The sequence below is a fragment of the Myxocyprinus asiaticus genome, chromosome 17, assembly GCF_019703515.2.
Source record: "Myxocyprinus asiaticus isolate MX2 ecotype Aquarium Trade chromosome 17, UBuf_Myxa_2, whole genome shotgun sequence".
Classification (NCBI taxonomy): domain Eukaryota; kingdom Metazoa; phylum Chordata; class Actinopteri; order Cypriniformes; family Catostomidae; genus Myxocyprinus; species Myxocyprinus asiaticus.
The window spans coordinates 42,572,271-42,598,250 of record NC_059360.1 but is presented as its reverse complement, the minus strand read 5'-3'; the positions used below and the strand labels follow the sequence as shown (position 1 = coordinate 42,598,250).

At 37.3% G+C, this 25,980-nt stretch overlaps 1 protein-coding gene and 1 long non-coding RNA gene across 5 annotated transcripts in view; one reads left to right on the top strand and one right to left on the bottom strand.

Moving 5' to 3' along the window:
• The window catches only part of LOC127455626 (kinesin-like protein KIF26B), a 136,175-nt gene that overhangs the window by 77,165 nt on the left and 33,030 nt on the right, over window positions 1–25,980 (top strand). The window contains exon 5 of the mRNA XM_051723679.1: window positions 18,125–18,308. Within this exon, the coding sequence (XP_051579639.1) occupies window positions 18,125–18,308 (184 nt within the window). The remainder of the gene's footprint in view (window positions 1–18,124; window positions 18,309–25,980) is intronic.
• The window catches only part of LOC127455627 (uncharacterized), a 70,711-nt gene that overhangs the window by 15,907 nt on the left and 28,824 nt on the right, over window positions 1–25,980 (bottom strand). Inside the window, exons 4-5 of one of the 4 annotated variants that reach the window (XR_007899700.1) lie at window positions 13,191–13,293; window positions 7,455–7,514 (exon numbers count right to left, since the gene is read on the bottom strand). This is a non-coding gene — a long non-coding RNA (uncharacterized LOC127455627). Of the gene's footprint in view, window positions 1–1,628; window positions 2,498–7,454; window positions 7,515–12,539; window positions 12,902–13,190; window positions 13,294–25,980 lie in introns of those variants that run through there. The other 3 variants (XR_007899701.1, XR_007899703.1, XR_007899704.1) reach the window with 3 other exon arrangements.

Sequence of the window (25,980 nt, the reverse complement as noted above, 5' to 3'; positions counted from 1 at the left end):
AAATAACATTATGTTAGACTTATATAACAGAGCAAAGATTTTCATGGGGTCTTTTAATGACATTTTTGTATACTTTTTGTTTGATAAACATTTGTAATACTTTCTTGGGTTGCCACTTGATGTCCACAGTAAAATCTGGGTCCTGAAGCAAAACCAGTGGAGAATCATAGACTTAAATTGCAGCTCAGAGCTACATAATGGATTTAATGAAATTTCTACCAGACTCCCACACTGCTTGTGTTTCTATTGATTTGAGATTTTTCCATATGTGTGTCTGCTGCATGTTTGCCTCTTTCGAAGCGGGGAAATGAGCAAGAGAGAGTGCGCCATGTGATTTATAACAGTCATGCCCTCATGTAGCAGAAAATGTCAGCCATCCTTCGGCAGTAAAGAAAGAGAAAACAGCTGTAACTTTCAGAGAATGGTGCGGGTTTACATGAAGGACAGCACTTTTTTTGGGGTATATATGTGTCTCAGCCTGTTGTTTGACAGGTAGCGACTATCCTGCCAAAGTGTGTATATGTACACCTGGCGCACATTTTTCTCTTTGTTTGAAACAGGACCATGTCACACCCCCTTTACTCTTTCCCCTGTCCTTGCTCGCGCTCGCACCTGACAATTTACAGACATCGTAACATGCTGTGAGAGAGTGCAGTGGTTTATGGGACAGATGTCATGACCTGACCATCCGGATGAGTTCAGTTAAAGATGTGGCAGCTCTGTCAAACTGAACCATACATCTGTAATTTACACGCCTTCTTTTAAGACAGCGTGAAACACATTCTCTTGCTATGCATACCAGATTCCTACAGAATAAAAACACACAATAAAATATCCTTTCTGGAAAAAATAAAATACAAGTCAATTGGTATATATTTTTGAGTATATACTAATATTGCATTTGGGGTGTGTCCTCGTTGGTGTGGAATTGACTTTTCACAAGCCCCGCCCCTTAGTTACTGTTGCAGACAGCTACTGCTGCTTGTACTGTCACATTAGATTGAGTGAATTTCTTCAGGAATTTAAATGTATGAGTTTGAAAAAAGTTGCATCCAAAGCGACTTAGGGGTCATTCACATGAAAGTGTTTTTGCTTTTGTCTGCACCATTTTTCAATTGCTCTCCTATGTAAACGTGCTAAACATACGTCTTTGACTGTTGCGCCTCGTGCTTTTTAAGCATCTTGTTGACACTGTATCAGGTTAAAAGAACTTCAAGACTTCTATTGCTGCCTTCATGTGCTATGGGAATTATCCTGCTTCCCACTTTTGAAGTGGTAATTATGAGTATGTCATGTTCAAGTGCTTTGTTGTCGACGCCAGGTTCATTCATACATATTTTTGTGAGGAACTTTTATTTTGGTAACAGTCACGCCATATTACATATTACTCAGTAAGCTTGCTGACGATAATGACATTTTGGTCAAATACAAGCTATTTTCATGGTGTACAAATGTACAACGTGCATCAAATGGTTGCTGATACTGTACACATAAATGAATAATTTAGAACAATTTATAAAACCTTATTCACCACAGAAACCGTACTATCTTCTGCCATGTTGAAAGTTTACGTCTTCTCACAACTCAGACAACTCGGGTATCAAAATTATCTCCATGTGCAACTTGCGACTGGGAAACTTGTATTTACGATAATTCCAATAGCACATGAAGGCAGCATTAGACCACTATGACTTCCTGGTGTTATTGAATTGTGGGAGTTGAAGGCAGAGTCCATGCATACTTGCACTATATTTACATTTAATTAGCTCAGCAAATTAGAAGAGGATCCAGAGACTCTTATCTTCAATTCAGGCCTCATCTGATCTCTGGAGGTCTATTTCATGGTTCTGAGTGGTAATGCTGATAGTAATTACCATGATTATCATCAGAATTATTAGAGCTTTCATCAGTGGCTGACTCTGGGACTATTATATCATTAACCTCTGTGGCTAAGCATGTCATTTGGCTGTAGCTTGTTAGATACTAACTCCCCATAAAGGTCCTGACATGTCTTTGGCTGGCCTGGGGAGTCAAATCTTATTAATTAACCATGGGGAGATGCTTTAGTTATCTACCATTGTGGAATCAATGCTTCTAGATATGTAAGCTTATTTATGAGTTATACTAAAAAAATATAGAACCAAATAAGTCAGCATAATCAAACAGGCACTGCTTTTCCCCAATTTAGTATATTTTAGTGGTGGACTGCAAGAATGTAACCAAATATTCAAGACTGTAAAAAATTTATTAACCACTTATCTGAATATTGGGTTGGACATCAATGTATATGAAGATTCTAGCCTTGGTGGATTGGATCACAATTTATGATCTCTCTTTGGGAGCTTGCATGCATTCATAATTTATCCTGGGGTCATTACAAGGCGTGATGTCCACTTGTCACGGCTTTGTGACACCCTTCAATGGATCACCCACATCCTCTCACAGCTAAGTGGATGGGATCATGAGTTAATTGCCCTGGATTTTAAGCGACCCCTCCCTAGGGAGAGAGAGCGAGATAGACGGAGAGTGAGCCATTTGAAAGGAAAAGGGGTGAAGTTGTTTGCTTGCAACTCTAAACTGTCTTCTTTAAGGAATATAATCCTAGTTTTGAAAACAAATCATTTGTCACACACTCTGGGATGTTATACTGTGTTTGCAAAGGTTTGTATTCACTTGTCTGTTGTAGAAATGCCAACAGTATGCTTAAAAAAAATGACACTGTGATAAAATGCAAGCACGACAGTTTGGTTTAATTCTGTGTGATTTCAGCCAATAAGAAAATGTGATTTGTGCTTACCCATGCAAAACCACTGCCACGATGCTAGAGTATTGTGAGTGGTTGCTAAGGTGTTCTGTGTGGTTTTCATTGCTTTACTTAGTGGTTGCAAGGGTGTTCCAGGTCTCTGCTAGGGCATTCCTATGCAGTTGCTAGGCTGTTCTGGATGGTGGCTAGGTTCTTGCTTACTGCCTCCAGTCATAAGAGTCCACAAGTCTCTATGATATTCTAGTCATCAAGATACTGTATGGCTCGGGACCCTCCTTCAATGGAAGTGCATCAGATTTTTTTCGTCTGTTTTCTTATCTGCTCCGAAACAACTGTGAGTTTGATTATCAGTCCTAAACACAGCACAAGATTTGTGATGTATTTCATGTCTGTATCACAAACAGTGTAGGAATTGCACAGCAAAATGTAATACTAAGGGCCATATGTATGAGCGATTGTAATAGTGATGCTTGCCTTTGCAAACACCACTAATAATGTCAAATAACAGATTACATCTGTGATGTTGCACTGGGTTGAAATAGATTAATTTAGAAAGAAACTGTCAGTGTGAGACATTCATATCTCTCTATATATATACAGCAAACACATGCCAACCATTGCTTTGCAGACCGTAATACCTTCAGAGACATGCGTCTCCCTGAGGCGAATATTTATGGAATAAATCTGGCTAGAGTCTTACGAGGGACACTAATGAAACCTCTCACTTGCCTCGTGGCCCACAGTCCTGGTTGTTGGGCAGCTCAATCAATCATTTGAGCGTGTCGGGGGGGGTTTGAACATTCCGGAGGTAGGGGTTAGTTCTGCGATAGGGGGGTCAGTGCTGATGTGAGAGTTTTTAAGGCAACCCGCTCATTTTAATGGCCATTGTGAAGTAGAATGGTGAGGAGGTGGGGCGTTGGGAGGTGTAGGATGAGGGGGCAGCACTTTAGCTCCCCAGAGGTGAAGGCGTGGAGAGTTAATGAGCAATGCTCCACCCTCACATAATGACAGTGGCAGCAGTTATGCATGGCTGCTTGCATTATCTCATCAACATGGTACAAGATACCCAACAACCCACCTTCACTAGTTCACATTCATACACACACCATCTGGAAAACAGGGGAAGGATCAAAATACAGGACAAGAAAAAGGAAAATCTGTTTCTGATCTGGCCCGCTTCAAAGGGAAAGGAAATACATTATTCAAAATAAAAAGTGAAAAAGTATGTTGTTTCCCATTAAAATATAAATCTAAAGCTGTTCATTACTTCCTGTCATCCCTGTCTATCTATCTATCTATCTATCTATCTATCTATCTATCTATCTATATATCTATCTGTCGATCTTGAATGGGTGGATGGATTGGTCTATTGAAGGATAGATGGATGGATTGATCTATCGATGAATGGATGGATTGATCTATCGATGGATGGGTGGATTGATCTATCAATGGATGGATGGATTGATCTATTGACGAATAGATGTATGTATGGATGGATGGATCTATCGATGGATGGATGGATGGATGGAAGGATGAATGATTAATGGATGGATGGATGAATCGATTGATGGATGGATGGATGGATCGATTGATGGATGGATCTATCGATGGCTGGAAGGATGGATCTATCGATGGATCTATCGATGGATGGATGGATAGATGGATTGATTATAACACTTACAAAGTCAAACTACAAATCACACTTGAGTCCCTGCTTCAATGTAAACCTATATTTTCATCTGTTCTGTTGCTTTTAAAAGTGCCAAGCAAAAGCCAAAGCCAACAAATAATCATACAGCAGCCAAAGGAACAGCAGCAGTAGTCTCTAGGAAGGGTGTCTGGATGGAGGCACAGTAGGGGTGTGATAGTAAGGGGGAGGGGAAATGGATAGGATTGACATAAAGAGGAGGAGAACAAGGAGGAATATAAGAGCATATTCTGTAATTGAGCCATGGCTGCAATGTCATCCTGCCTTCTGCATGGGAGAGACCTGTTCCTGTGCCAGTACATCTGGGACAGCACACCTAATCGGGCCATGGCAGATCTAGAAATAGATTTTATGTGTTCTTGAATGAAGGACGTGGCCCTCCCATCAAAGGATACAGGGTTTCTGAGTCCTCTTAAGATCAGCTTACTATGCAAGATCCTCCTTAAGGAGTCTCAATTGATTTAGGCTGTGTGACGAATTGGGATGCTGCAAGCAAATCTAGAATGTGTAGAGTACCCTTTCTTGTGGAATCCCACTTTAAACAACAGAATGAAAGATTGTTTATACATCGATGGATAAGGACCTGTCGGGAAGCAATGGAGACTTTGATACAGAACAGAGACAGCTTTAGATAAGAAACCACAGCACTGTAAGGCTTTTTCCACTGCAAAAACATTATATGGGAAGAATAACTTCCATATGGGTCGCTGTGCCGTTTTAGTTCAGTATGTCTTTTCTTCAGGGGAACACAAAGGGAGATGTTAGACAGAATGTTAGGGACTTAGTGACCTTTTACTTTTTAATAGTATGGAAAAAAGATGCAATGAATGTGAATGGTGACTGAACCTGTCAGTGCCTAACATTTTGCCATTTGTGTTCTATTGATCGATCCATTGATCCATGATCCATGATCCATCCTTCCATCCATCCATCCAGAACAAAAAACTCAAATGGGTTTGGAACAGAATGAGGGTTAGTAAATGATGACAGAATTGTAATGTTCAGGGGAACTCTCTATTTAAGGGCATACATTGCTTATATTGATCGTAACATAATGCACATTTAATAATGTGGGTCTTTATAGTTCTGTTAAGAAATCCATAGCCGTGCTGTCGCATTTCTACATTTGTCCTTTAACGTCTGATTCACACAGTCACTTTGTCAGCTGTTAATTAGTGTGACCATAGTAACAGCGCGTTCAAAGCTGTTGTTTTTCCCAGACTGCATTAGCAGTAATGGAACTGGCCTTCATGTGATTTAGCTCACCTCAGCACCACTTGGTTTATAGGCCAAAGAATGTTCAGATTACCCAGTAGTCTTTTCAAATCAACAGGAAGTGCCTATAGGGGTGATGTCGTCCAGTGTTTTTTAGATTTTGGCTGGCAACCAAAGGGTTGCAGGTTTGAACAATGTATTTCATGTCTTGGGTGATTTCATTCCATAGGCTTTTACACTTCAACAACCTCAAGTTGGTACAGAGGGATTGTCTCTGGATATACATTTATAGCAATATCACATTAAAGTTGTGTCATAGAAATGAAGGATATGTGGCCATAAATAAACCATCATAATGAGATCAAATAAGAATTCTCTATAAATCAAATAATATCCTACCGGATAAACTGAAATTCTGATAATAATAATAATATAATAATAATAAAGGATAAAAAATTCCAATAGGAATCCTATACTCATTCCTTAAAGTTTGTTTAAATAGGGAAGATTCTATCTATTCTATTCTGTTCTATTCTATTCTATTCCTGGTATGCGTAGTATGCAAATATGTTCAATGAGAAGACTGACCCGGCATATGGTTTGGCATTGCTGACTCACTGAACAGAATTCCAATTCAAAGCACGCTATTTTTGCTTGAGAGGTCTCAGCTTCTGTGGTTTGTTTGATGATCCAGTGAAGAAGCAGTCACATCTCCTGAGCTTGACTCTCTGAGAGAACCGTATCTGCAGAAACAGCCTCAGAGCGCTGCATAGCTCACACAGGTCAGAGCTGCAGGGATTTATATGGGTCCAATTCCTCTGGTTATACTGTATTTTTCACCATCATTCAGCCTCCAGACTCTCAAATACACATGGACACACTGACTCTCACACTTTGCGAGCTCTGATCATTTGTGATTTAGATGAGCGAAAAAATACTGTAAGTAGAACATGAAATCATATACTGTAGGAAATGCAAGAATGAACAGCACAGAAAGTAATGAAAATCAAACTCAAACTTACTTCAGAAGTGCAGATCATCTTGTTTTGCAATGATTTAGACATATATAACTGGTTTATTTTTGAAAGTGCTAATGCAGTGTGGGAACATAGGAAAGAGCTATATGAAAATAGTAAGAAATAGGTTTGGAAAATTTCAGTTTCTCATGGGACTGCTCTGATTAACCCCTGGTTTAATCTTGGTGGGCTGACTTCAGACACCAAAATAAATGCTTCTCAGCCCAGTCAATTAAAGTAACTCGTAATGGCTCAATAGGTGTTCCAAATATCTAACTAAAGAAAATGGCCTTATTAGCAGCAGATGTGTCAACATCAAAAGACGGTGGCATAAAGTAGTTTGAAAAGGGATTGTGCGGCAATCTATTAAAATAGAAGTTTAGTTACAGGGTTTTGTTCATTTAAATAGAAAGAACCATTCTAAGTTATGTTAGCTGAAGTTAAAATTTGAAGGACTCTCTATGCTTTAAGTGCTTAAAAAAAGAAAAGAAAAAGAAAATGTGTGCTAATTTTGCCCAAATTCACATGCCCCCTCTCTACAGGCAGAGAGTTTTTCTGATTATTTTATTTAGTTCATTTACATGTTTTTTTTTAAAAGAAAACAATCTGGGTTACAGTGAGGCACTTACAATGGAAGTGAATGAGACCAATCTGTAAACATTAAAATATTAACTGTTTCAAAAGTATAGCCACAAGACGTAAACAATATGCATGTCAACATGATTTTAATGTGATGAAATCACTTACTAACCTTTTCTGTGCAAATCCAATTTCTTTGCCATGACGATGTAACACCATAAACCCTGTAAACCTGCAAAAACGACAATTTAAACAACTTTAAAGCTCAAGTTATTCACAAGTTTTAACAGAATTATTAAGTAAGTGCTTTTATTAAATTATGAGCTTCACATCTATTCTTTTCAACCATCCAAAAATTGGCCCCATTCACTTCCATTGTAAGTGCCTCACTGTAACCTCGATTTATGCTTTTTTTTTTTTTTTTTTTTAAGAAAAGGAGAGACGTGTCGAAAATAATTTTTGTGGTAAACAACATTATGCTACAAATGCTGTCGAGTGAGCTTAACTTGTATTGAACCCAGAATATTCCTTTAACACATGCAAACGCCAACAGTGTGCAAGTCTGAATAGTCTCACTAGTATGGACTGACCCATCACAACAGAAGTACGTACTTTTAGTGCACAGAACAAGTATTCAAACTGAGACTCAACTTCTGTTTTGTTAGATTCATTTTTTTTTTTACTGAATCCACTGAAAAGTGACCCAATTCAAATTATTTTAGCTAATGAACTCATTAGTACACATTAACTGATATATACAGTATATGGAGCAGATCTGTGTATCTGTCCTTGAACCGCTAACTGCTTATCTCTCTTCCTCTCACTCTCTTCATACAAGCGAACCCCCTTTAATCTGCACCATATGGATGGAATGCTGACTAATTAGAAGCAAAATGTAATGTAATGTGTTGTGAGTTCTTTTAAAGCTCTGGGGTGTGTGGTATTCAGGTGCCGTTGTGCGCACAGGTTTAAAAGTGGGAACGCTATGTGGCCTGCCCCTTTTATACTCTGCGTTTGGGGTTGAATCTCAATGCGGCAGCTCAGCAGCTGTTGATCGGAGCAAAACGTATGAAAAGTGACAGGGAAGTTAGAAAACAGCCCCTCTGACACAAAGCACTGCCAGAACACAGCTGCAGGGTGATACGGGCTGCGGGGTTGTCGTCGCACGATTGAAAGAGTGTCACCCAGAAATGTCTAAGGAAGTTCTGAGAGAGTAAGTTTGTGTTTTGGGAGATGAAGGTTGTTTAAAGGACAGTTGTGAAGTTCAGTGCCGAGATTAGATTTTTTTTCCTAACCAGAGCATGACTGCACTAAGAAATTACTCTTTTTGCCTGTAGGGTAGATGTGACAGTGTATTACTTATTAATCATGACTTGGCCTAACACAGCCTGTGCCCAAAACATAGCAAATCTTTGTCAAAAAAACTTCACTAACCAAAAAGTACCATGGTATTACCATGATTTTGGACATGGTTCCATGGTACTATCATCGTTTTTTTGGACATTTAATACCAAGGTAATACCAAGAAAAGTATTTTATTTTCATATAAATATTTTTTACCCCTTTACCTCTAGGGGGCGCTAATTTGCTAGTTAGTTATTTTTGAGGCCTTATTTTGTTATTTTGTTATGTGATTGTTATCTCTGAAAAGTTCAGATTCTAAGCTTTCAAGTGATACCTCATATGCCTGACTTATGTATACGACTTTAACATTTTAAGCATAAACTTTTTTCGCGTTATAGTGCCCCCCTTTCCATAGAGTTCCATGAATTTAAGCGGTTAAGTACTTTAGAATACCATTTGAATACATGGTAATCAAAACCATGGAAATATCAAAGTACCTTGGTCATACCGTCTGATATCTCACTGTAAACCCTAATAAGTTAGCAGAACTCAAATAATTTGAGGCAATCAGTATCATCAAATTGTTTAATGGGAAAAAAGTTGGGGAATTACAAATCCCCTGCCCAGTTTCAGATAACTGTACATGTTGTCCCAAGAGGAACGAAGAATGCCCAATAGCACAATTTTTATAGCAAACCGAAGCTTTTTGAAGATATTTGTAGTTTCACCAACTCTGTTCAGTGCAACTCTACAGAGCTGAATGATAAAAATGCCCAATACTTGATTCTGCTGGACATCTTAAGGTTAAATTGGACAATTTAAGTTACTGTAAATTTAAAGAGACAAGTTCATTAAACTGAAAACAATAAAACAATTAATGTTACTTTAAAGGTGTCAGTCTCTTGAACTCAAAAGAAATAGAAAATTCTAAATACTCATCTATGTTAATTTCTTTGAAATAAATTGTGTGATTAAAATTTTCCCTACTCAGTACAATTAATTGCTTTGAGTATTAGCGTTTACAGCATCAATGTACCAACACCACCACATTACTTTTTTTTTCTACGGATTGTATAAAACTTGTGCCCTCTTAGTCTGTATAAATACAGAACACAAAATTCTTACACCAATAGAGCACAACAGTGCCCACTTTTTCAGCCGTTGAAAATCCTGAATAATTTTGTCCATAGGGAATTCATAAAGTGCTTCATAAAAGAGTTTTAAGTCATGAACAAAACTCGAGGCGAATCACAATATTACAAACTTTGATCTGAAGAAAAATGTATTTGAAAATCATACAAAAAAGGCAAAAGTACAAGACTGTGTACTTAACTTCTTTCATGAGGGAATGATCTACAATCCCACGAAGCAATGCAAATGATGTAATCAAATTAAAAATGATGGAAAACTATAAATCTGTTGATTTAACAATAATTGAACAATATTGAATCAACGTATTTTACATTTATTGCAAAATAATACATAAATACATAAAAAATAAAGAAGTATTTTGAGAGTGTTAGGGAGACTGACTTGATTGCATCATTCACAGTGCTTTATGGGAGTGGGTGGTCATTACAGAGCTCTTTTGTCATGATTCTCTGATTAGCCGATCTTTGCTCTTCAGCAACATGGGTAGTGTAGTCCTTAACCTGTAATTCCGCTATTAAACAATTTTTTTATTTACAATAACTTATTATGAAAGTGAACTTATAGATAGATATGTGCTCTATGAATCATTTTTGAAAAAAGTGACAACCATGGTAAGCTAAATTCAAACCCGCATCATCCACATGAGCACCACAGCTCAATGTCCACTGACCACTAGGCCACAGCTTAAATAATTATCACCAGGTCAAATGTCTTTAAAAGGTTTTCTAGATAAATAATGAATTCAGACCCCATTGTCTGTCTGACATGAACCTGAGGGCTTCCAGAACTTATGTGCCAACCTCTTCCGCATGTCTTCCTGTTTCGTCTTCAGCTACCATGGTTAAATGTCTTCCCTTGACATATGTACCCAATTGTCTCATTGGACCTGTATTCTGATGTAATTTAGTTTGCTGCCATTGCTGTCTGATTTTCTGCCACAGTATGGAAATAGTGAGTGCAAAGGTGCCAGAGCGCTGAGTCCAACTTTACCATTGCCCGTGGTGTTGAAAAGAAATCCTTGGAGCAGCCTGAAGTATGTTAAAGATGGAGAGAGCAAGAGAGAGAGAGAGAGAGAGAGAGAGAGAGAGAGAGAGAGAGAGAGAGAGAGAGAGAGAGAGAGAGAGAGAGAGAGAGCAAGATTGGTGCTGGGATTGAAAAGTAGACATTATCAGCTGAGAGGTAGTATGGGATGTTGTTCCTATCTGTTTCTTCTGGGTTTTCTGTCTGTATGTCCTTGGCTAGTCTCACTTCTTTTGCATTAAATTTTTTTCTGAACAATGTAATCAGCTAGAAGAAGCCAAACCAAGACATGGAGGGAAGCTACTAAAAAAGAAATGGTCAGAGAGAGAGAGAGAGAGAGAGAGAGAGAGAGAGGGAAAGAGAGAGAGAGAGAGAGAGAGAGATCAGAGTGGAGAGACCACGCGTAGGCTGTTGCAAGTGCTCAGGTGTGGTATTAAGCTATCTGCTCGTAGCTGAGGGAACACTTCTATCTGCTGCGGATGCACTAGAAGAGGGGTGCTCAACATGTTCTTCTGTCCATAAATAGCACAACATGGAAAATTAATGGATTCTTCATAAGCTATCAAACTCCAGATTGAATCTCTGTTTGGTTGAGAATGCATTGGAGATTGATACTTGTTTAAGAGTGGACAGGAAGACAGAATTGGACACATAGGGGTCCTCAGGCCCCCTAAATGATGGACAGGTGAGAAACAAAATTTTCACAATTACTATGTTACTGTAAGTTTCACTATTACCATTTCACATACATAGTGTTAGGGATTTTTCAAAACTCTTAACCCTACATATTAAACTTTGGTGTGTAACTTCTCTTCACTGTATGCTACAGGTATGAATCATACCTCAGATAGTGCGTCTTGTTAAGTTTTTCTAAAGGTGTTATAAGCCGTGAACCAAACCAACCAGCTCCAAGGTGAATCACAGCATTACAAACTTTGTTTTGAAGCAAAATATATGAAAATGGGACAAAAAGATGAATGTATAAGACTGTCTTTAATGAGGAAATAAACTACAATCCTATAAAGCATTGCAAATTACATAAATGACCTAAAAACGCTTTTGATTTTATGTATTGAAACAACATGTGTTATATATATATATATATATATATATATATATATATATATATATATATATATATATATATATATGTATATATTGCAAAATATTTAAATATATTAAAATATATAAGTATTTTGAGAGTGTAGGGAGACTCACTTGATTGCGTCATTCGCAGTGCATAACGAAAGTGGGTGGTCACTGCTAGGCTCTTTTGCCATGGTTTGTTTGCCGCTACTCTATGATTGGTGGATCTTTCTTCTCTGGAATCATGGGTAGTGTAGTTATTCACTAGGAATTCCACTATTAAACACATTTTTATTTTTTTTTATGGAGTTAAAAGCTACACTGACTGGTGGCTCTAACAGTAGCATATACCATCGATTAACAACGTCAGAGCTCACAGAAAGTCTGTCTTTAAAGGTTTATAAGGTATCATTAAAAATCACTTCCCCTATGAAAAAAATGAATAGGAATTTTACATCTGGAACCAGACTGTTTCACTCTATTACATTTGAAAGTGATCAGACTTATGATTTTTGATTCGTGGACGATTAAGCAGGTGCAAAAATGTCACTTACAGTACATTGAACGAGAGACCAAAGACATTATAGGGACCAGAAGAGTTTTTTAATTAAGTAATCACCCTAGCAACCACATAGCAACACACTAGCAACCCCTTACAACACCTTAGATTTAAGGCTTAGGCCTTCTTGTTTTGTGTTTATAGTTTAATTTAATGGTAAAGATGGCTTTAAGAGTTTGTATATTGGGCATTTTATGGAGATGATTTGGGGGAGAGGTGCTGTCTGTGTTTTCCAAGTTCAGAGTGTTCCTCTAAGATGGTATTTAAGGAAATCTCATTAACTCCTCAGGCAAAATAACACATCCACATCTCGGCTGAATTAGGTTCAAGCCAATTCAAGCCAAGTGTCCTTCTAATTTTCAGACAATTTCCCTCTTGATGTGTTTTGGCTTTTAACGTGAATTGTTTCCATCTTTTCCCATCAGGTCTCTCTTGAGCAGGTAACAGTGGAAGATACGCTATTTATGTAAGACAAGAGGGCTGAAATTAGAAGCACATGGTGAAGACAAAGAGTTTGGTTGACAAGACTTTGGTTGCCAGCTCATTATTACTTCGGAAAACAAGATTTTGGTCAGGATGTGTGTGCATTAGAAGTGTGTTTGAGAGAGAAAACTGTTTTTCCATCATTAATGAGTGTCACGATAATTATCTCACTTTGCACTTCACACAAAGTCTTGGAGCCGAGCCATACACCTTGTCACAGCCCTATGGGGATTACACAATTTTACACATACACACTTTAATTACCTCTGAAAATGTATCCAGGTGATATCCTGCTCAGTTGGATGGCCTCCAAAACACACTGATGCTTTCATACGTTGCACTGTAACTATATCGCCAGACATGATCTCTAAAAAAACACAGATTATTATTATTACTTCCAGCTATATTTCCTTCAACTCTTATCTGTCAGGGTGTTTATTTATTTTTTTTAATTTTTTTCCCTCACTTTGTTTCTTAAAGTAACCACTTTGCTCTGCTCCTCTTGCAGAAATTTGTTTAGTTTGCAAAAGAAGCTAAATATTTTCTTTGTGTTATCAAATAACAGGTCTCAGCCATAAAGTTGAGTTCTTCTGCAATAGCCAAATGTGTGTATTTCTATATAATATGTGGTGTAATAAGTGATTTCAGTGCCAGGAGCTACCTTAAATGACTGTACAGCAAGTAATTTTTTCTCTCCTGCCTGTTTGACCTTGAATAGGTTTGCACAAGCTGGCAGAGGTGGAGAACTTCTGCCTCAGAATGAATGATGGTGCCTCAAGGTACAGCAAAGTGGACAAACTGACACTTTCTTTCTGCTAATCTGAGAGACTAAGCCTTGCATCCTTTTAGATCCTTTGGGAGAATGCTTGTGATACATTTGGACGTCTATTTTAAAGCTTTGAGTTTAGAACTGCCCTGTCAATCTGTGCAATGGCTCTTACCTTTCTTGAGTTTATAAAGCATCACTGCCAGATACACCACCAAGACCTTTAAAAGTGTACACACAAACAGAAGAGTAAGGCCTAATTATCTCCCTTGCTGATCCAGGCTAGATAGTGCTGGTTTGGTGCAGGTCTAGCTTGTGGACATACCCACGAGGGCATGTGCCCACTGGATTTTAAGTCCAACACCTTAACCCCCTGTTATGTTCAGGTCATTTTTGACCAGTTTAAGACTTAAAAACTAATCTTAATCCTAAATTTTGTCAAAAAGCCTTTGGGTTCTCCTCAACATTGACTAAATGAGTATGTTAAAAAAATGGTATATATATTTTCATATTCTTTTTCATATTTATAGAATGTTAAACTTTTTGTCTTTACCTTTTATGTTTGGGTCAAACCTGACCCGGAGGGTAAATAATGCTGATTTTCAGTGCACACACACACACACACACACACACACACGTTGGTGCAGCTATCATTATGAGGACTCTCCACAGACATAATGATTTTTATACAAATTTTGTACGAACTATAGATTCTATCCCCTAACCCTAACCCTACCCCTAAACCTAACCCTCACAAAAACAAGTTCTGCATTTTTACATTTTCAATAAAACATTGTTTAGTATGTTTTTTTAAGCGATTTGAATTATGGAGACACTAGAAATGTCCTCATAAATCACATTTATAGCATAATACCCTTGTAATTACCAGTTTGTAACCTAACAAAAAAATCCTCGTAAACCACTTAAACCTGCACACACACACGCACACACACAATCAGTTATTTCTATTTGCTCAACTGCACAATGTTGATTTGAAAATGCTGACAATTGTGTTGTATTTGTTGTACAATATTGTATGCTCTTTTTTTTTTTTTTATGTTCCTATGGTGTGGAATATAAACCATGATTCTGTTTTTTTCTTTCAAACTAATTGTTTTATTTATTTAATCTAATACAATCTTATTTTAAGTACTCTAAATCCTTACAGTAAAGCTATGGATTCTACTGTACATGAGTAGTACCATAACTGACATATAGGTGGCGCTCTTTACAATTAAAATGCTACTGTGTAAGAACATGTTTAGTGTGAAAACATGTAGCCTATGCCAATTTTCATGTTCATAATTAATAGATAATTGTGTGCTGCAAATCTATTGTACTCTATATGGGTCATTTTGACCCGGACATCAGATGTATTATTATTTTTAAACATGACAAAAGGGTTAACCACTCGGCCATCCTGGTTGGTTGCATGTGTGTGATTTTTATTACAACATTGAGAGATCTGTACAAAAATCTAGTCTTTAGGGCAAACAGATATCTTTTATATTTTAACATTTTTTACTCAAGAAGGACATATTCCTACATCAACATCCTTGTTCTTAGATTTTAGGGGTAGGGTTGGTATTAAAGCTATAATTAGTTGTTAGGAATATTGTTCCAGTAACAACAAAGGATGCTGAACAAAGAACATGTCCTACTTGTATAAATCACATTGTGCAAACCCTTCCTCAAAGGGACTAAAGCAAAGTAGTGGACATGCACTGTAGTAAGAATTAGCGTTTTCTGTTACATATATTCAGAGTCTGTTTCAATGGTATCTCATTTATTGCCATGTCTTATTTTGAGATCAACACTATCTTCATCCCTGGACAAAATGCTGGTTTAGTATGAAATGTGGTTTAGTATCTGAGCACTCTGGGGAATTTAGATTTTTCAACTGTAATTTCAGCCTCTGGCATCCAAATCCAAATCCAGTGAGGGTCTAAATTAGGATTTGAAAAGACTCTACACAGATATGTTTGGTCAGGTGAAAAAGCCGGACTGATCGATACTCTTCTAAGTGCCAATTGAAACAGTCTCTAACAGGCTGTGAGACCACCATTAGAATTAATAGACCCTCACAGCTCCCGCTCTCATCAGAGTCAAAGTAATTCTCAAAATCTCTTCAAGTGATAAATACATAAATATTTTGCCTCCTGCCACAGCCACTGAAGTCTTTGGTTGCCACTTTATATTTGTTTAATGTACATTTGAAATTCAAGAAATTGGACCCTATTTGGAATTTTTGAGTTTTGCGGCTAGATGTTTAATAGACAACCAAAACAAGATAAAGGCACAGAGAACATCTATTTTCAGGCATTGTTTTGGTGAAATTTGAAAGCCTCCATTGGATCTTAAATCCAACACCTTAACCACTCATCCATCCTGGTCTGTTTTTAATGTACAGTTGAAGTCAGAAGTTTACATAGATTTAGGTTGAAGACATTAAATCTCAATTGTTTAACCACTCCACAGATTTCATATTAGCAAACTATAGTTTTGGCAAGTTGTTTAGGACATCTACTTTGTGCATGACACAAGTAATTTTTCCAACAATTGTTTACAGACAGATTGTTTCACTTTTAATTGACCATATCACAATTCCAGTGGGTGAGAAGTTTACATACACTAAGTTAACTGTGCCTTGAAGCAGCTTGGAAAATTCCAGAAAATGATATCAAGCCTCTAGGCAAAAGCTTCTGATAGGCTAATTGGCTAAATGGAGTCAACTGGAGGTGTACCTGTGGATGTATTTTAAGGCCTACCTTCAAACTCAGTGCCTCTTTGCTTGACATCATGGGAAAATCAAAAGAAATCAGCCAAGACCCCAGAAAAAAAATGTGTGGACCTCCACAAGCCTGGGCTTACACAGTAGAGTTTCCAACATTACAGTTTCATAAATGTATCTTGTCTCTTAAAGGTACTATTGTTTAGCAAAGTTTTTCTTCACTGTTAAGAGATGTGGAAGAATAGAAATCACAGTTTTTAGGAGTGGGGTTTGAACTTATGACAATATGTGTCTATTGGATCTTAAATCCAATGCCTTAACACCTTGGCTGTCCTGGTTTGCTTTGGAAGTTTGTCTGGTAAGATTTAGATGTTCAGTAGACTATTGTAACAACCTTACAATCTACAGGTCCTATTGCTTTAGCACAGTTTTGACTTGTGACAACATTACAGTTTCATAAATGGATCTAGTCTTTTAAAGGTCCTATTGTTTTGCTAAGATTTTCTTTATTGTTGAGAGAGGTGGAAGTATAGAAATCACAGTTACCAAGGGTGGGGTTTGAAACTATGAGGACATGTGTCCATTGGATCTTAAATACAATGCCTTAACCACTCGGCCATCCTGGTTTGCTTTGGAAGTTTGTCTGGTAAGACTTAGGTGTTCAGTAAACTATTGTAACACTATTACAGCTTCATCAAATTAGATTGTCTTTTAAAGGTCCTATTGCTTTAGCAAAGTTTTTCTTTGCTGTTGAGAGATGTGGAAGAAGAGAAAGTTACCAGGAGTGGGGTTTGAACCACGAGGACATGTGTCCATTGGATCTTAAGCCCTCGGCCATCCTAATCTGTTTTGAAAAGATGTCTTTTGAGATTTAGGTGTTCAGTAGTGTATTGTAACAACATTACAGTCTCATCAAATTAGCTTTTCTTCTAAAGGTCCTACTGCTTTAGCACAATTTTTCCTCACAGTTGTTAGATGTGGAAAAACAGAAATCTCAGTTAACAGGAGTGGGGTTTGAACCCACAAGGGCATGTTTTCATAGGATCTTAAATCCAACGCCTTTACTACAAAGTTTCTCCCCACTATTCTCAGATGTGTTACTGTAAATACCCTGCACCATGGCTTCAACTCTCAATGCACAAGACACTTAATTTTGTTTAATTTGGGGACAATAAATAGACTTAGAATTGAATGCAACAAAAGTATATATACATGTCTAAGCACAATGCTCTGACTTAACAGGAGAGAGAGAGAGAGTGTGCCATTATTTATGCCAATATGTGGCATTAGATAAGTGTAGGTACATTTTGCAGTGCAATATGAGGGGGTTCTAGGAAAGTCCTCTCTATCTTTCTCTCTCTCCTGAAAGAGATTAAACCCTAAATACTCAACATTAAAAAAATGCTATTTTTATTTTTTGTTATGACCTTGCATGTCTTTTTATTTCCAGTTAATTGGCTGTTACGAGCATATAAGGTTATCTTAATTCATGACTTCAATGAGTAGCTAACACTTCATTCACATATTGTCTGAAACTGAGCTTTACGAACTGTATTTTAAGCTTGAAATACAAAACACTTTCTCGGAGCAAACAAAAACTTGGAATCAAAGCACAGCCTAGAGATTGTTTGCACACAGATACACATCTGTTCTAGTTTTATTCCCCACCTACGTTAAATGCTCATGTTTGTTTTTCCTCAGAGCGGCCCAGAAATTAAATCTGTCTTCCAAGAAGAAGAAGCAGCGCCCGACACCCCCTGTGGTGTGTGATCCACCCCCCTTTCCCACCAACTTCAGTGGTATCCTGCAGGTGTCTCCGCCCCCTGCCCCACCCTGTCTCTTACGGGTAGTCAACAAAGTCAAAGACAACCCTGGCATGGGCAAGGTAGGATCTGTTATTGTGCTTCATTCTATAGCAAAGAGGTCTAGTTTTAAGCTGCGTCTAGCACCCAAATATGTACAAAGAGCAAATCTGTCCATATGATCTTGTTTTCCTTCACTAGGAGTTGCTGTAGATATAAAGCCAGTCCAATTGCATTTTTCATAGAGGTGTGAGTGTATAGTGGCAAACAACCATTTGTTAGTTTTTTGTAACTTACATTCAGAAGCTGTTGTTGGCTAAATATATAATTCAGTGTAAACCAGAAAGCCCCAGCCTATCTACAAAGAGTGGGTTTCAAACCCATGAGGACATGTGTCCATTGGATTTTAAGTTCAATGCCTTTACAACCATCCTGGTCAGGCTTCAAAGCTTACCTTACCTTTTTCTCCCCAATTTGGAATGCCCAATTCCCAATGCACTCTAAATCCTTGCAGTGGCATAGTGACTTGCCTCAATCCAGGTGGCAGGGGACAAATCTCAGTTGCCTCCACATCTGAGACTGTTTGTCCACACATCTTATCACGTGGCTTGTTGAGCACATTAACCGTGGAGACATAGCACATGTGGAGGCTTCACACTATTTTCTGCAGCATGCATGCACAATTCACCATGCACCCCACTGAGAGCAAACCACATTATAGCAACCACAAGGAGGTTACCCCATGTGACTATACCCTCTCTAGCAATCAGGCTAATTTGGTTGCTTAGGAGACCTGGCTGGAGTCACTTAGCATGCCCTAGCTTTGAACTCATGACTCCAGGGGTGGTAGTCAGTGTCTGTACTTGCTGAGCTACCCAGGCCCCCTAAAAGCTTACCTATTAAGATTCACAAGTTCAGTTGACTATTGGAAACACATTGCAGTAAACTATTGTAATCACATTGCACCCGAGCAAATTTGGTACACAAAATCTCAAGTCTCAGTTTTGATCCTGGTTCTGATAACTAGTTTTTGCATTCAGATACTGGTGTTTCCCATTCCACTGGGTTCAAATTCTAAATGTAAATCTTTCAATTCTAAAACTCCGGTTTAACATTCTTCAATGCTAAATGAACAGCCTCAGGTCCTATACCAGGAGTGGGATTTGAATACACATGGACATGTGTCCACAGTGCTAGGTGGATTACTTGTGAATTGTAATCAGGTACTGATTACAAATTACATGACAAAAAAATGCAATAAGTAACAATCTCATAGATTACATTTTTGATGTAATCTAATCTGATTCCTTTTGGATTACTTTCAACCTAATTCTATTTTATTTTGTCACATGCATTTGAGTAGGATAATCATTTTAACATAAAAGTACAAAGAGGAAGAAAATGTGTTCCATTCTTTATTACTAACAAAAAAAGTCCTTATGACATTTTAAAAAAGTGAATTAAATTAAATAATTCCAAACACTGGGACATCAAGTTCATTTTTAGTGCATAAAACAACAGCAGCATTACGAACATTAACGTCCATAAAATCAACAAAACGATCATAAAATGAATGAAAATTAATGACCAAAAAATCAGCAGCAACAATGTTGTCTAGGTCAAAGATTTCATCTAAAAACTCTGAAACACTTTCAACCCTTACTGCTTACTGATAGTCCATTGCCTATTCCAGAGCTGAGGTGCAAGCTTTTATCTTTTGAAGTGCAAGAATATTCTAGAAGTGCAAGAATATTCTTAAACAGCAGAATATTTTAAAACAGCAGAGTTCCACCGAGTCACACAAGGAACAAATGTATCAAGTTTCCTGCAATGGACTCCACTGCATCAGCAGCAACAGTACTAGTTTTTGTTTTTATATTGCTGCACATTTTGCAGTTGAACTACTGTTTCTTGCGGGAAGGAACCTTAGAGATGGCATCCACTAGATCCTTTGAAGCAATTAAGTTACATGTGTGAGCTGCACACCATTGGTGAGATAGTAAGAAATAATAATAATAATAATAATAATAATAATAATAAACATATCTAGTTCATTTTAAGTGCATAAAACAATAGAAACAATACATGAACAAACTCAAAAATCAACAGCAATAACATTGCTATGTCAAAGCTAACAGCTCAAAACTCTGACACACTTACTTTTTAACTCATACTACTTTGTAATAGTCCATCACCTATTCCTTAGCTGAGGTGCATATCTTATAGTTTTAACATAAAATGAGCACATTAAAAATTTTCATCTGTAAGACTATTGCGCTTCGGGGTAAGAATATGATGATATTGATATGAAAATTATCAATTATTAACAATTTACTGCTGTTGCCTTGTTAATATGTAATCATGTAATCTGTAAAAAAAAGTAACTAGTCTGATAAGTATTTTAAAATGTAATTTAATCCAATTACAAGTACTTGATTTTTGTAATCGGATTACATAATCCAGATTAAATGTATTTGTTACTACCCAGCACTCTGTGTCCATTAGATCTTAAATCCAACGTAGGGCTGGGCGATATGGCCAAAAATATTATCACAATATTCTTTTTCATATCATTCAATATCGATATTTATCACGATATACATTCACATTTGTTTGAATTTCCAAGTTGGCAGAAGAAAAAAAAAAATCCTAAACAGTCAAAATAGTCTGTAAAAAAACTGCATTGGGGGTCCAGAGACAGCCAAAGCAGTGGTGTCTGAGGGATCTTCTGCTAAATATTGTATAGAGTTTAACGCGGTCCTGGCTTCTAGTTTCTTTTGTTCAGAGCTCAGAGATGAGCACATTTATTGAAGGCAAATGGCCAAGTACAGCAAAATCAAACAAAACAAAAGGGACAAAGCAAAATGTACCTTATTACTGTATTACTTATTTTTTTTATGATTTTAATTTAACTGAAATAATGAAAGAAAATTACACATTTTGAACTGAAAGTAATCAGAGTTTCTTTAGTCTAGTTTATATGACACAGGTCAAGTGTCTTAAAACAGAGCTGGCTGAGAAATTTAGACCACAGATCAGAGGATTTTGGCAGTGTGTGAGAACATATGAGGCAGATGCAAGAGAAAGTTGTCTCTAGATTACATGCAGGTATCACAGGCGAAAGTACAATGCTGCAGGAGATGAGCAGTTTGGGATGCATGAACATAGATGTTAGGCCTTTGATCTGACATCTCTTATAAACTGGCTTGTCCATGAAGTTATTGTTTGCTAGAAAGTTAGTAATAAGTCATCAAACTCAACATTGTCCCATTCAGAAGCCTTATCTCTGCTACCAGCAATGGGGTCTGAACCCACAGAGACATTTGCCCATTGGAACTTAAAGGAATAGTTCACCCAAAAATGAAAATTCTCTCATCATTTACTAACCCCCATGCCATCCCAGATGTGTGACTTACTTTCTTCTGCTGAACACAAATGACGATTTTTATTGGACAGCCAAGGTGTTAAGGCATTGGATTTAAGATCCAATAGACACATATTGTCATAAGTTCAAACCCCACTCCTAAAAACTGCAATTTCTATTCTTCCACAGCATTGACAGATGTAGTATTGTATAATTGAAGCCACTGTTCTGCAAAGAGTGGCATTCAAACCCACACAGACATTGATCCATTGGATCTTAAGTCCAGCACCTTAACCACTTGGCCATCTTGATTCATGCAAATACTTTGAGATACAGGCAGACAAATCTCTCGGTTTAAATTAGCTTATGCTTTATTATATGCATAAAGCCCATATGCAGCTGTAGCAGAGTTTCTCAGAATTATTTGCATATGTGGTAGAATGGAAATTACTTCTCTACTACCAGAAGTGGGGTTCAAACAAACACTGGTGTGTCCATTGGATCTTAAGTGCAACACCATAACCACTCTGCCATCCAGGTGGCACACACAAAAGATGTCTTTGAGGGCCAGTTCAAACCCTGTGCTGTCTCCAGTGACTGATGAAAAAAAAAAACATCATCATCATTATACTGTACACTGCAATGCAATTTCAGCACACTCTACCAAACATAAATTGAAATTCTTCAGCCCCATGAAGCCAGTGACACTCTGTCTGTCTGCTTGTTCATGGCCACATTCCTTTATCAATTTACATGCTCAGTCAGGGTATCGTTCGCATCACTGATCTCTGTCATTTTCTGAGATTGTTGTTGTTGAAACCACCCTTGTAAGCTCTTGTACTGAAAGAATCCTTCAAATGCATGCATCTTATCCATCATCCAGGAGTGATTCCCAGCTCTGTGTTGACAGAGGAGAAGCCCCGCATGTTGAAAGTTGATCCTGATCTTCAGTGCATCGTCGGGAAACCAGCATATCTGGCATTCTTTTAGACATGCTGTCTGGGTTCCTAGTGCCATGCAACAGGGGATGAGGGATATTCATCTGCGTTTATGCACAGTTGGTGCCTTTGGGTCGCGATATCCAGTCCTTGGAGTCAGTTCATATGCTGGGGTAGTGAGCTCAATTTCAAATTGATATATTAGAAATTATTCCAAGACAGATTTAGAGCATTGATTTAGAGAGGTTTAGTGTTAATCTCCTCAATGAAATAAATGTTGAAAATATTTGACAAAGGTTTTTTTTATTTTATTTTATTTTTTTTAACAAATGATAATGAAGATGAGACAAAAACACAACATATGATTTATGTATTTTAATATATCAACAGCATTCACAATATATTCACAATACAGGAACTTCTAAAATGTAGCCAATACTTCAGTACATTTATCACAATGCTATTTGTTTTTTAAAATCCCCTTCTCTCCCAATATGGAATGCCCAATTCCCACTACTTAGTAGGTCCTTGTGGTGGCAGTTACTCACCTCAATCCGGGTGGCGGAGGACAAGTCTCAGTTGCCTCCGCTTCTGAGACCGTCAATCTGAGCATTTTATGTGGCTCGCTGTGCATGACAATGGAGATTCCCAGCAAATGGAGGCTTGTGTTACTCTCCATGATCCACACACCCCATTGAGAGCAAGAACCCCTAATCGAGACCATGGCCAATTTGGTTGCTTAGGAGACCTGACTAGAGTCACTCAGCACACCCTGGATATGAACTCGTGACTCCAGGGGTGGTAGTCACCATCAATACTCGCTGAGCAACCCAGGCCACTATAATGCTATTATTTCAGGAGCTTGGGTTTATGTTTTTCATATATTTGGTTATGCTAATAAATAAGTAAATGTTTGTACATTTTTTAAATTTTATATAATCTAATATATAAAACTCAGTAGAATTTTATAAAATGTAAAATTGTGTACAAATACTGTATTTAAAGTTAGTCATTTTGCACAAATGTAGTCAACTAGGTTATTTTCATAGACTAAAATTATAATTATAAATGTATAAAAACACAATTTTATAATTTGAATATTTATACTGTTAAATAGACTAACATTAATATGACATGATGAAATATTAACTACATTTAAATGACATTCACATCAAAAGACAAAACTATGACTAAAACAAAAAAAAGGGTAAATATTAGCAGCTTTGGAGAAATCCAGAATTACCCACATGCTGATTGGTTATCGAGATGGTTTATAGACATTTTCTGGAAGCTCAATTTTTGCACTGAAACCGCTCGAGTTCACCTGTATACAACCCACACGTTTAGGCTGCATGTTATGTAGTGTGCTGGCTCATTAGTGGACTGCTTGTACCTGCAATCTAAATTGAGACTTAAATTGTCCCTTAGTAGAAGTGAGCACAAGCTGGATGGTGGGTGATGCAAATGCTGGCATTTATGAAGGAAAAATGTCACCTCTCTAAAAAAGGACTGGGCTGTAACAGTGGCCTTTAGGAATAAGAATATTGTGAGATAAGATATTGGTGGGTGAAGCTGCTCTATCTGGACGCTTGAGCTTCTGTAATATTTGTGACACTGGTAGAAAGTGATTGGATTTGAGATTTATATCAAATCAAAGACTCCAACATCTCATTCATATTTGCGCTTAGATATCGCAACTGTATAGGTAATTAAACTAAAAACACAAAAAACAATCGGCATTTAAAATGTGCCTTTGAGCTGCATCACATTTCATGACATTGAAGAAATTAATACATTCCAAGTAGGTTTGAATGTATTGGTGTGAATATCACCCTTACATCTCCACCCTGATGGCTTTCTTCCCAATTTACACAGCAATCATGATGGACATCAGGGAGGCAGCTCCCACAATTAATTTATTTATTATTAAATAAATGTGTTTATTAATATAAAATTTGATTATTATATAATTAATATATTTTAAGTTTAATTTTATAACCAAGTTCAAGAATTGACAAGTCTTTTATTAAATAATGAAATAATCAGACCATAACTGAGTGCCCATGAACAACGATGGCAGCAAACATATCGAGTACTGTGCCAACAGATAGTTTTCTTCAGGTATTCAAGACTTCCTTGGATTCCCCATTCTAGCCTTATAGTGGTGGAACAGAATTGTGAAAGCCTGGCAGATTCAATCAATCATTTGGCCAGTGCAGGCACTGACCTTGAAAAAATTACATCCAGGGGCTAGTCAAATTTTAATAGTTTCTCAAATAAAGGGGTTAATGAAAAACACCTGATGGGCATTACGGAGTGAGTAGAGCATAAGGGAATTCAATACTCTTTTAGCCCTAGATCTGGACTTGAAATAAAAATATTCCTGGGTGGTTTGAACAAATAGAGCAATTTCTCACAGCCAGGCAGTGCATCGTTTCACAATGCAAAAAAGATCGATATTTTAGGATAGCATATAAATGCCTTTTAATTAAGCTCTGCAAAACCTGCCAGAAACATAACTGATTTAAGTGCAGACTTGTTTTACAGTTATCTATTGTAACAGACAGAGTACCAACTAAAGCTCTACTGATTACATGGCTTAATCCAAGAGGGGAACACATCCATGTGTAAAATATACCGCTTTCTTTCTCTGTTCAGTTATGCAACTGCAAATGCATATTTCGCAAGTAGCTGGATAAGATCCATACATCCATGTTCCATACTTCAAATGTCAAGATGAAAATCAACTTATCATTGAAATGAAGTGTTCTACTGACATTTCATCAGGACATTTTTGTCCAACCGCTTTTTGTAAATATCAGGGAACAAGGCATAGCAAGAAATATAATAAATTATGGACCTGTGGTATCGGTTACGCTGTTTGGAAGGATGAGGCGAGAACCCAAAAGCATCATTATTTAACTCAGAAGAAGAGGATGTAATAAAGATGAAAATAAAACATAACAGCAGTTTGCTGGCTAACAATAAACACACCAACAAAAAAACAAGAACCGATGAAGACATGAGGGCTATATATAAACACACATGAAGACTAATGACGAAACGAGAAACAGCTGGAAACAATGAGGGATGAAAGCAGGAACACAGGCTTGACAAGGAAGACTAACGAAGAGTCCCAGAACATTTCAGCATAAGAGTCTTTGGACACAGAAAGATGACAAAAGGTGTTCACACTGTGACAGTATCAAAGTCCATGCTCAAATCCCTGCTTAAACCACACCTTAAAATGAACAAATGTCATTGCATTAGATTACGAGATATCAAACCATAAGCAATTTATTTTAAAGAAAGAAGAACACTCTTCAAGCAAAACATTTAATAAATAATGTTTAATTTTTTTAAAAAGTTTAACATAAAGAAGGAAACTTTGTCCATAGAATTTTATTTTTTATTTTATTTTTTTTTTTTGGTGCACATTTTTGCCTCTGAATA